Source organism: Kickxella alabastrina (assembly GCF_025024165.1).
Source record: "Kickxella alabastrina strain RSA 675 chromosome Unknown BX661scaffold_18, whole genome shotgun sequence".
Taxonomy (NCBI): domain Eukaryota; kingdom Fungi; phylum Kickxellomycota; class Kickxellomycetes; order Kickxellales; family Kickxellaceae; genus Kickxella; species Kickxella alabastrina.
In genome coordinates, this window is record NW_026251489.1 from 2288 (window position 1) to 14765 (window position 12478).

The window sequence follows — 12478 nt, forward strand, 5'->3', positions numbered from 1 at the left end:
GGTACCGCAGCGCTGCCAATGCTGAATCCGCTGTTAGTGTTTGTGCCGGTGCTGGCGGTGACAGCAGTGGCAAAATCGCCAATCCATTGAGTATTGTCGCCGCATCAGCTGAATTCGCGCCCGGCGATGGCGGCAGCTGGCCAAGCCGCTGCTTCTCTCGGAGCACATATGCGTTCAGCGCTGCCAGATCATCTGGATGCAGTGGGTCGTCCTCGTTTGCCAACAGCGTCGCTTGCGGCGTCACTCTAGATATCTGCGAACTGAACGCCGCCAGTAGACCAGTAAACACAGAGTCGTCCTCGTACTCGCTCGCCAATTTCACAACTTTGTCGCCAGTAATCAAGGGCGGACGCGCTGGCGGCAGCTGCAAGTACTTTTGTGAATCTTGTTTCGACACGCGCCGGTTCATTGTCTGCTTGTCAACCACACGCCGAATGAGCCCAACCTTGAAAATGTTGTTGCTGAGCAGCCGATCCTCCCAAGTGCCGGTGGTCAGCAGCCGATACACGTACACCCGCCGCCTCTGACCGTAGCGGTACGCGCGAGCGACTGCTTGGTCGTCGTACAGCGGGTTCCAGCCAATGTCAAACAGAATAACGCGGCTAGCCGAAACCAGATTGATCCCGATCGACCCAGTGCCCGAAGAAATCAAGAACACGCGATACAGCGAGTCGTCGGCGTTGAACCCATCGATCAAGCTCTGCCGGTGGGTGACGGGCGTCGCGCCGTCAATGCGCATCATCTTATTGGGTGTGCTCTGGATCCGCCCTTTCTGTTTCTGACCATCGCAGCCCGCAATGCCTGCGTGCTCGATGGCCCGCTGCAAGTAGTCGAGCGTCGGGATGCTGCGCGAGAATACCAGCACGCGTTCACCGCAAGCAATGCTTTCGCGGATGATGTGCAGCGCCATGCGCACTTTCGTGCTGTGCTCGGGATTTTGCACGCCGCTGTTGTCGATATCATCCGCGATATCATCCGCGATAGCAATGCCCGGCTGGCTGCTCCCGCAGTGCCTTTCGTAAATCTCGCGGCACCACGCGTCGTCGTCGGCAATGCGGCTGGTCAACTCGTCGCCATCACACTTGCCTTCCTCATCGATGGCCGCAATATCCGCTACATCATCTATTATCGCCGACAAATCCGCCTGCTGCTGTATCTGCTGCCTCTGTCTTTGCTGCTGCTGCTGCTGGCGACGGCGGCGGTTTTCTTCAACTGACGCTTTAAACACGGCCGGGTGGTTGCATATGGTCAGCAGCAAGTGGCCGTGCTGCAACAGCCCGATATTGGTCCCCTCCCTGGCCCCAAGCCCGATTCCCGCAAAACGCGCGAGGTACTCGATGTACAGCTGCGATTGCATCGGCGTCAGTGGGCACGATATAAAATACTCAACCTTGCGCGGTAGCTCGTGATATAGCAGCCCCGAGTCGCGCCGGTCGACCATCGTCTCGAGCAGCTTCTGCAGCATCCCCATGTGCAGCTTGCTGCGGCGCTTGTCGTCTTTAGTTGCGTCCACATACATGCCATCGTTGATCGGCTTGATGTAGCGGTAGCGAAAGTCTGCCAGATCGCCAAGGAACTGTGGGTAGCAAAAGTCAACCATCGTCCAGTACTCTTCGATCCGGTTCTGCAGAGGGTACCCGGTCAGGCAGATGCGTGCGCGCGTCTTCAGCATGTTGGCTGCCTTTGCCAGTTGTGTCTCGGGGTTTTTAATACAGTGGCCCTCGTCGGCAATCACCAGGCACGGCCCCTCGTCGATCAGATACTTGCGCAATAAATCCTGCTGCTGCCAAGTGCCATTCGGCGATGTAGGTGCTGCCAGACCGTTGGTGCTAGTCGCCAATCCCGACCACGGCATGGACCGTGCCGAATCTGGCAACCGTCCGTCTGCATCAGCGGGCTTGTCGCTGCTAGCAACGGTGGCAGTGGTGGCCCGCTGCACAAGCCTCCGGAAAACATGGTACCCCATTATAAGCACGCCGCCATGAGCATGCCACGACTTCAGCGCCGCCATCTGCATTTTGCTGCTGGTCATCGCCCCAAAGCTTACGACCTGCGTGATGACCCGCCGCGCCCGAACCCGCACTGCGTGCAAGACACGTTGCTGCTGGACAGGATCCGACGCCGCGTCGTACGGCGCAGGCAGCACGGGCCCCCTTGGCTTTGACAAAGACAATATCGTGTGGCCGACGCCCGTCCACTTTTCAAACTCGGCCGCCCAGTTCGACTGCACCGTAGGCGGACATAGCACGAGCACGCGGCGGGTGCCAAATGTCGAGTGCGCAAAATCGGCGCTGCCCTCCAGAATCTCATTGAGCAAAGTGTACACGAACGCAACCGTCTGCAGTGTCTTTCCCAGGCCCATCGAGTGCGCGAGCACGCAGCCATGCTGCTTTGGCATGTGGGCAGCGCGCTTGCTCTTGCTGCCACCATTGTCGCTGTCGCCAGCTGCCGAGTTGTGATCGCTGAGCGCGACCACGTTCTGCCACATGAACTGGACGCCCTCGACCTGATGCTCCTTCAGGTGGCTGCCAATGAACCCCGGCACAAACACGTCGCGCTGATCGGCCTCGTGCCCAAGATTGATATGCACGGGCGTGCCGATTGTGCTGACGTCAAACTCTGGAACAACTTGCGGCAGTGGTGTCAATGTGTGCGCCATCATGGGCGGAGCCAATGGCTTCAACGATGCCAGCCGTGCCAGTGGGGAGAGCAGCAACTGCGCCGGTGGACGCACAAGGTTTATGCCCGAAGTCAGCACCTCGTCTTCATCAGCCGCGCCCAAGCCCGCGCTGGCATGCATAGCGGCGGCTGCGTTGTGAGTGCCTTCGGATCGCATGCGCTTGCGCGCAATATCGGCCTCCTGCTCTTTTGCGCGCCGCTTGAGATCTAGCACTGCCTGCTTCTCGCGCTGCCGCATCTCCAAAACCTCTTGGCTTTCGGTATGCACGGGCACTTCTCTACGCCGGCGTTTCCGGTTCGCTGAAATTTTGCTGTCAGGCTGGCTGCCACTATCACTCAGTTCGCCGTCCTCGCAAACGCTCTGCGCATCGGCATCGGCATCGGCATCGGCATTAACACCGGCATCGTCTTCGACCGCGTTGATACCGTCGAACTGGCCAACACCGCCACCCTCATGGCCATAGGAACGAGCAGTGCCATAAGAGTCAACGCCCAATGGCGACGTCGGCTGCTTCTCCGCGCCCTCTGCTTCAACGCGACAAGTGCGCCGCCAATGGAAAAACGCGGCAAACGCAGCCCTGCGAATTTCCTTGATCTCTTGTACCAAGCGCGCTAGCTTTGGCAAGCACCATCTGTGAATCGAAAGGGCGCTTCTGCCATCGCTGCTGCCGCCGCCACTGCATCCATTAGTTCGCTTGACGCGCTTAAAGCTAGCAAAAACTGCGTCTCTGGTGTTCTTTGCGCTGGCGCTTTTAAGGCGGGCGTGGCCAACACGCCACACGGGCAAGGGGCACTCGATGAGCGACCGCGCGACCAGCGAGGTGTCGTGGCACATACGCCGAAGCTCATGGCGCTGCTGCTCATCTGTTACAGACGGATGCGGCGTGCGCTCCAGCTCCGACCTGATGATTGCCAATTGCTCGTCGCGCTGTTTGGAGTTGGGGTACGTCACTACCACCAGCGCCGCATCGCCCGTATCATTCGCACTGCGAGAGTCTGTCTTGGTGTTTGGCATGGCTCGGTTGTCCGGAATCGGGTCTCCCGGGACATTGATCCACTGCATAAACTCGCTCCACATGCGCAGCGCAATGCGCATGCTGACAGCAGGCATGTGCTCGGGGCAGTCTGGGCTCAGCCGCCCGGCCTCTAGATCGGCGAGCGACTCCAATCCACGCATCATGCGCACGACAAAGAACATCGCCGCATCGTGAATTTCATCGGCACTGTGCTGGCGCAGCTCGCGTACAAACTGCTCGTTCGACATGGCAACAGTTGTTGTGATGACAGGAGACCCAGTTGGCTGCTGAGCACTCTGTCGAGTAGCTCTGCCCTTTTCGTCCGTGTCTTTGCCCACAGCAACGCTGGCGTTGTCGTGTGCTTGGGCCTTGCTTTCGCCTTGGTCTGGGCCCAAGTCTAAGCCTACGCGCGAGCGTTGGCTGCGGGCTGTGGGGGCCCGATTGTGGGCGTACCGCCGACTGACTGCCTCGCGATACTTTGCTAGCTCCTTGCCCTTGGTTTTGATCAGCAACGCCTCCTCGGCTGCCAGAGCCGCCTCTTCTAATGACAGCGGGCGACCATGCAGCTGCTGGCTTAGCCTTTGCTGTACCGGCGACATCACACTCGCACCCGCATCTGTGCTCGCCAAACTGCCCGCCAAACTGCCCGCCAAACTGCCCGCCGCAACTCTAGAGGCCGGCTGTTGAGCCAATTTTTGTGACGAGCGACCCTGTGACTGAGGGCCATTATTTGGACCATCGGCCATGTCGCTGCCAATCCTGCGGCCATAAGCGTTAATGAGTGGATTGCTGCCGACTCTAATATCGTCTTCATCGTCGATAAAACCGACCATGCTGTCGCTGTCGCTATCACTGGCGCTGTCACTGCCACTGCCACTGCCACTGCCACTGCCACTGCCACTGCCACTGCCACTGCCACTGCCACTGCCACTATCAACGCCCTTGGTTTCTGGCAACTGGCCGTGCCCTTTAAGCAGCGCGCTGTATCTCTGCGCTTGATTTGCCACTGCGGAGGACGACAGCGATGAGCACCGCTGCTTGCGAATGGGGTGCGGCGGACAAGGCAAGCTAATCAGCTGCAACATCCACTTGGTCTCGGCGATCTGGTTGATGGTCAAGTGGAATCCCTCGCACAGTGTGACCAGCTCGCGCCGCGACGAGCAGCCGCTTTCGAATACGCTTTTCTCTTCGTTGGGCAAGCGCTGTATGCTCAGCCTGGCGAGCTCGCCCTCGAGCCGCGCGCGCCTGCCGATATGCCGCCTCCAGCTTTTGTACGCAAGCGCCTCGAGCTTGGGCCGCACGCGCGTCTGCCAGTCGCTCTCAAACTGTGTCTTCCTCTCCTGGACAATGTTTCTGACGAGCTCGACGCGCTGTCTCTCGATGTTTTCGGCTCTGGCCCTGTGTTTGTCAACATCGCGCCGCTCGGCGTCCATCTCGCGCAGCAGATCGTCGGGATACTCGCCCTCTGACTCTGAGTCGCCATAAATCGGCAGCACCTTGTCTTCGTCGTTGGTGGCATCGTAGTCTTTGGCGCTGGCTGCTGCTGTTGCTTCTGCTGCTGCTGTCACACCCAAAATTGAATCATCGATGTGCGAGCCAAGGTTGCCGTAAGCTATGCCATCGACGGTCGCTACGTGCTGCCAGTGCCATGCCTGGACCCGCTGCATATTGTGCCAGAGCCGCGCGCTGGCTGAGTTCGCATCCATGGCGCCAGCATCGCACTCATGCATTCCCTTGCCGCCGCCCTTGCGCGCGCGCGCAGTCATCCACTCGACGCGCTGCGCGTTGCTGCTAGTGAGTTTGCAGCTGGCGAGGCGGCGGAACCAAAACGTATCGCCAGCGACGAATTGAAAGTCCACAGCGCAAGGCGGCTGATCGGCTGAGTAGTCCAATGACGCGAGTGCGCGGCGGTGCTGTCTCGCATTGCTCAGCACTCGGCCTGCGCTTGTATCAGACCCAGCAGAACCACAGCTGACAAAAATAGCCTGCAGCTGATTGCGCGCCGAAACAGGATCCAGCTGTGGCACTGTGGCCGCTGCCTCTGCCTCTGTGTGCAATGACAACAGCAAGGCCGATATGCCGGCACTGCTCACCAACTGCTGGTTCTGCTGGGCCATCAGGTTCCCTGTCGGTTGCGTAGTCAACTCAGTGCTCACCAAGAAAGGGGCTATGCGTCGCTTCTTTGCCCCCTCTGCCGCCACAGCAGGGTTGGCAGGCAGAGCTTGCTGCACCTGCTGCTTGGCTTCCAAACTATGCGGCTCATGTTGCCAAACATCTGCCGTTGCGGGCGACACTCGCGCCAGGAAATCCACCTTTTCCTGAGCAGACGCCTGGTCGCCAGTGCTATCCTCGTCCTCACCAGCATCCTCGCTCTGTGCACGTGCAAACGACTGCGCTGCAAGACACACTTGTGGTTTGCGCGCATGCTCGCTGGCGCGCCGGTCGTCGATATTCTGATAAGCATTGACCGTGCCCAACGCATAGACGAGCTGCTCTGGATCGGCCGATGCCGCCACTGTGAGCTCAGACTTGGCAGTCTGTGCACTCTTTTTGGTGTCGCGTGCGTGTGGCTGCTTGGATGCTGCCGAAGCCATGGCCAATGCACTCGTTAGACAGCTCGAGTCACTGACGACAAGACCCTTTGCTGTGGTAAGGCTGCCACTGCTGCTGCGACGCACAGAGGCATGCGCTTGAAGGCCGCAGTCCGGCGCAAATGCTTGGTCACTAGAGCTATACTCGCAAGACTGCGTGTGCTTGTGTTTGCATGCTCTCGGCTGCTGCTGACCAGCGTCCTGATTGTGCTCAAGGGTCGCATTGCTCGCCACAACTACACTGGCGATGGGCAGATCACCGAGACCTCTTTCCTTCACGCAACCATGATCTTGCAAAATGACATGCCCGCTGTCCCGAGCACGGCTCTGATCCGGTTGCTGTGCATGCAAAGACAACGTATCATGGTCTCCACTTGACTGCAGCTCTTGCCCGCCGTTTTGGGGTTGGCCGTGCACCTCGGGCAGTGTCGGCAGTGTGGTGACTAGCGATGTGTGTTCAATCGCCAGACCTGCGGCGTGCAGCGGCAAAGATAATACTGCACTGTCACCAAGCGCGAGTATCGGCGACAGCTGCAACGAGTTTTGGCGCGACGCTGACAGTGCCAGTGGCGGTACGATCGGCGCATATCTGTGTGTGGTAGGCGATTGCATGGATGGTGTTGCTGCCCGCTCGTCCAACTGCTGCTGCTGCTGCTGGACGAGCAGCTCTGAGTTGGTCTCTGAACCAAGATAAGGCAGCGCGCACTCACGCAGTGTACTGCTGGCGGCTGCAATGCCCGGAGCGTGGTCGCTATCGGCAAGCGGCTGGTCAAGCTGCATGGTCTGCAGCGCAGCATATCCATCGACGTCGACATTCATTTCAGATGTATTGCTGATCATCATATCCAAAGACTGGGTTTCGCTATCCGTACCAACGTCGTCGCTGCTGCTGCTCGAGTGGCTGAAACCAATGCCCTCGCCCTCACCCTCGCTGTGGCTGTGGCTGTGACTTCTCGAAGATGCATTCGCTGCGGCTATCGCGACCTGGGCGGCCACAATGTGATCAAGTGATGGGGTAGTCTGCATTGTCACATCCGCAATGCGCGCTGCCATGGTCTGGACATCAGCCGGGACCATGTCCTCGGGATCAAAATCGTCATCACTTTCGTCGCAGCGGACGAGTGCAAACCTGCCAGTGAAGTGCGCAGAGTATAGATAGATGCGGCGCGAACACGGCGATGACGGAGGTGAGCAGGACCCACCGTGTGCATCATAGCAGCTCATTTGCTCATCCATGCTCACCTGCCGAGCACCCCGCGGCCTATTAAATATTTCCGCATCGCTAGAATCGCTGGCAAAATTAAACACAAATGGAGATAACACGTCGTCATCAGAGTCGCTGATATGTGCGACAGCGTGTTGCTGGTGACTCCGAGGTCGCGCGTCACGCGAACGATATGGATAAATGTGTGACCGCTGATAAGGCTGATCTGTCATGGCTACAGGAAACTCGTATGGGTTAACAAATTAATTTTGGAATTAGCACTGTTTGCAGTGATATGCCATTAAATACAATAACAAGTGTGTATGTGTGTATTGATGATGCCAAAGCCAATAAAGCAAGTGAATGATCGAGCTGCGTACTTACATTGAGCTTGTGTTTTGTGCTTTGTGATATTTGGGGTGGCTGCTAGCAAGTAGAGACCGCTTCCAAAAACAGCGCTTGCGCCACGACTGCAAAAGTGGGATTGATAAGGTGAAACATATTAGCGTTGGCAGTGGCATACTAGAATATCGAGACTGTAGAGCGCGAGGCTGTTTTGACGACGGCCCGCGCAAAATAGATCGTGCCAATGAATCGGCTGTGTGCTTACAGTGTGGTCGTTCGAGAAAGCTACCAACAAAAGTATAAAAACAGACCGCTGCTGCTGCCGCTGCTGCTGCAACTTCTGTGTTATGACGTTCGTTCGTTTGTTCGGTTGGTTGGTTGGACAATATAAAAATAATAATAACGCCGGATTTCTGCGCCCAAGCTGCGATTTGGCCGCTGATTTGTCGCTCGATTCAAGTTGAAAATAAGAAAGGTTTGCAGAGTGCCGAATCCGCTGTTCAAAATAAAACCGTTTATGGCGTCGTTGGTTTCTTAACGTGGTGTTCAATTTTGAATGACAAATAAAGTGAATGAGTGAATTGAGAATATAAAAATACAGGATAATTCAAATGCAAATAAATACATAAAATATACAAGAGGAAAAGAAAAGAAATGGTAGGATTGCGGCTTTTTTGGTCAATCAAAAGTTGGTGTTGATCAAAAATAAGAAGAATATTGCGAATTAACTGCAAAACACAAAAGCAAATACGCAATATTTGGACTGAAGGTCCGCCAGCGCGTTTTTATTAACAAATGGACATCGTTCTTGCTGCCGTATATCGGCGTGATGGAAAGCGCGCAAATAATTTTTGTTTACAGAACAAACTCTCAGCTGAGCAGGATCTGCAATTTCTATATCTATATCTAATATGGCAGAAGAATCCACAACTACTTGAACTTTTATATAAACTTAAACATTCACGCAGCGGCCACCATCAAATATGACAATCCGAGAGCAATTGGAATACGCATTACCACTTTAGTTTTGCAAGTCCTTTTTTAATTAGAATGGAACCTTGCAAATAATTTGCCATCGATTTTACGTAAAATTACATGTAGCTGACACTGCTTTCTTTATGTCTATTGTATTATATGTGTTGGTATTTGCGCTAGCCAACAGCTGACATTGTGTTTTGACCAAATCTGTTTATTTATCAACCACGCGCACATTATATTTACTAGAATACAAAACCTGTTTAAAATAAACTTTTGCACGGCGCTCAAAAATACAGTATCAGTTTGTTTTGCTAGACAATAAATGACAAATCAAATAAATAATATTAACCTCACTTTGTTTTAGAATAATATCAGTGGATTCCCCAAGAATGTTCGAATAATACCGCTGCATCGCACTAAATACAAGCCATATTAGATTTCATATTTGCGAATATCAGCTGCAATTGTGCTCTCAAATGACAAATTTAAAAATTGCCCGACATCCACAAACACATTGGCGTGTAGCTTTTTTGGCAAATGTGCAGAAAATCTCAACTCATTTGTTTTGCATATCAAAACCAATGTTATCTTCAAACCAAACTTATATTTGTACGATGCTTTATTTTTGCGCGTAACAGTCTGCTCAATGATTATGATTAAAAGCGGAACTTAATACACTTGTCAGGCTTATTTGACTCTGCCATCGCCACGCCGCTCAAGCAAGACAGATGGATGCATCAACATCGTTCGGACTGGAATCCAAATTATCCGGGTGACAAAACTAATCGCTGAAAACCGTTTTATTCGCATCACAAATATCAAATTGCGCTGGTGCATTAAATCTAGTTCATAAACACGTCCATGCGATTGAGCTTGGCGTAAGTGTCTGAGGGCATGCGGAACTGGATCATGCCGGCAAAGACCATAAGGCAGCGAGCCTTCTTGCGCAAGATCTGCATGTTGGCCTGCTTGACGGCGTCCAGGAAGGGCGACTCCTTCAGGCCAGCGTACAGGCGCGACAAAGTATCCATGGCGACAAGCAGAATGAGCGAGAAGTTGCGAGTGATCGAGTCATCCAGAGAGCGCACGCGCTCAGCGTACTGGCCAGCAGTCAAGGAGGCAGCGGCGCTGTCTGCCGTCGATCCAAGGGGTAAGAGCTGCGTGGACTCGATTATCTGCAAGGCGTCCTCGTACGCGCCGCGCTGATGGCAGGTGAGAAAGTCAATGACGGCCAGCAGTGTGGTACACGTGGTGACAGCGCGATCGTCGAGCGCGCGCGCAATATGCTCGCGCTGCTTATAATGGGCGAGCACAGCGCGCGCCACCCCATCAACATCCTCCAGGCCCATCGACTCGCCGGTGCTGGCAAGCGACGCGGCACTGGCCCCCGAGTTGGCGTGGACATAGAGCACTTCGCCGAGCTGCTTGCAAAGGACGTTGAGCACCGTGTTGTAGCGCTCTCCCAGGTTGTACAGAAGCACAGTGTCGGCCAGGCGACCCTCATCGCGGCTACGGTCGGCGAGGCGGCGGATGATGGCCTGAGAGAACTGCTCGCTCGTGGTAATGCCCATAAGTGGCAGGTAGCGCTCGAGGAAGCCGCGCCGGCGCGTGCCATCGGACTGGATGTCGCCGAGGAAATGGGCGTAGTCCTGCTTCTCGTACAGGATGCGCACAATCGCCTGCTCGCATTGGGCGCGCTGACGAACAGCGTTGTTGCTGTTGCTGTTTCTGCTGTTGTCGGTCGGCAGGGTCAGAAGCAGCAAGTAGTTGATGGCGTCGTCGGCGGCAGAGTCGGGCAGCGCGCGGGCGTAGTGAATAACCATGCGCGAGAAGTCGAGCGACGGGTGGTCGTCGGCGGCAGTGGCAGCGCCGGCATCTACGACCAGGTAGCTGGACATTGACGCCGCAGTGGCGGTCATCTCGGCCGAGTCGACGGATGGCACGCGGAGCAAGCGATAGAACGCCAGGGCGATGGCCATGTGCACGGCCTCAATCTGGAAACGGTCGACCTGCAGGAGGTAGTCGACGGCGTGCTCAAACAGCCCGCACAGCAGCAGGACACGCAGGTAGAGCAACGGGTTATTGCCGTGAGGGTCAAAGTGAACGGGGCCAAACTTGAGCATCAGCTTCTGCAGGTCGTCCAGCGTACTGCGCGGGTGGACCGAGGATGTGGCGGCGGCAATGGCGTCAGCCTCACGAATCTGAACCAGGCTGGACCACAGGTAGTCCTCAGTGGTTTGGACAACCTCGGATGAGGCCTTGCGCGGGACGTTGCCGCGGCCAAGCACCTTGTACAGCGCTGCCTTGTAGGGGTCCTCGAGCGACGCGGCGGTGACCGCAAAGTCCGCCTGGTGCAGGCCGGGGGTGCGGTCGATAAAGGCCTTCAGGTGTATGACAAAGCATGGGTCGCTGTCTGTGATGATGTCCTCCATCTCCAGAGCATACTTGAGCATCTCCTGGCGGTATCCGCAGCGGTAGAGCATGAACATGTGCGCCCAGATGGCCTCACCGTTGAAGACCTCGAGGAAGGTGGGCACGCGGCCCAGGCGGCCAAAGAGCACCTTGAGATAGCCCTGGATCTTGCGGTGCACGGAGGGGACGCCGCCGACGTTGGCCTCGTGCGGGTACTGGGCGATGACGCGGTCAATGTGCTCAATAAAGGTGTGCTCTAGATAGTCGCACGCGCCGCCCACAATGTTGCTGCCTCCCGTTGAGGCGTACCGGGACAGGAGGCTCCACACCTGCGAGATCTGCTTGCTCTTCAGCTCCTGGCTGCTGTCCGTTGTGGCCTTCTCAAAGCCAGACAGCAGGTCGAACTGCACAGCCGACGATGAGCGCGCGGCGGCAGAGACGCGAGCATCGTTGAGCTTGCGCACGACCTGTGCGTAGCGCTCGACGCGCGGGTGGGCGACCTTGGGCCCGTCGGCGCGAGTGTCCACAAGATCAAAAGCTGTGACGCCGTCGGCGTGCGAGCCGCCGGCCAAACCGATGGACGCGGCAAAGGGCGAGGGCTCGGTTCCCTGGTACTGGCCAAGCTCTTCGAACAGGCGGCGCTGGGTATCCTCCCACACCTGCTGCATGTGTGCGGTCATGTTGCGGTCAAAATCATCCAGGGTCGACAGCTCGCTCTCCTCGATGGCGTTAACAATGGACTGCTCCTGCTGCTGGGCCAAAAAGCTCTCAACATTGGCGTCGTAGGACGGCTGCAGCATCTCAAAAGCCGAGAGCATGGCGGTCGAAGCGACGTTCTCGGTCAGCTCGTCCGTATCGACGCCGGAGCTGGCCAGCAGCGATTGCGCGCGCGGGTCTAGGAGCGTGCGACCGGAGGCAGCAGTCGAATTGCGCACAGAGCGCGCAACCAGCTTGCGCGACTCTGCTTCGAGGAGGTCGATTCCGCGCTGAACGGTTGGGATTTCGGTTGAAGTTAGGTGCGTGGTCAGGCGCTTGGACTCCTCCAAGAGCGAACTGAGCGAAAGCGAGTTGGTCATGATTCCGATTAACTAAACAAACTGAGAAAATAATATTTAATTATTTTGAATCGAAAAGCAAAAGAAAAAAGTGAATTGAGAAATGAGAAAAATAGAATAAAATAAAATAAAACTGTGATTGAGGCACGCGTGTGTATGCCAAAAATAATAATCAAGCGTTTGGCGCCGCGCAATGGT

General features: G+C 56.0%; 2 protein-coding genes across 2 annotated transcripts; both read right to left on the reverse strand.

The window, feature by feature from the left end:
* Window positions 1–340: 340 nt before the first annotated feature.
* Window positions 341–2362, reverse strand: BX661DRAFT_144796 (P-loop containing nucleoside triphosphate hydrolase protein; the record flags this gene model as incomplete). Its single annotated transcript, XM_051533070.1, has 2 exons — window positions 341–1777; window positions 1916–2362. Coding segments are annotated over 2 exons (1884 nt in total), but the record flags the coding sequence as incomplete, so codon positions are not given.
* Window positions 2363–9422: 7060 nt separating this feature from the next.
* Window positions 9423–12350, reverse strand: BX661DRAFT_185320 (Nup93/Nic96-domain-containing protein; the record flags this gene model as incomplete). Its single annotated transcript, XM_051536739.1, has 1 exon — window positions 9423–12350. A coding segment is annotated over exon 1 (2641 nt), but the record flags the coding sequence as incomplete, so codon positions are not given.
* Window positions 12351–12478: the final 128 nt, after the last annotated feature.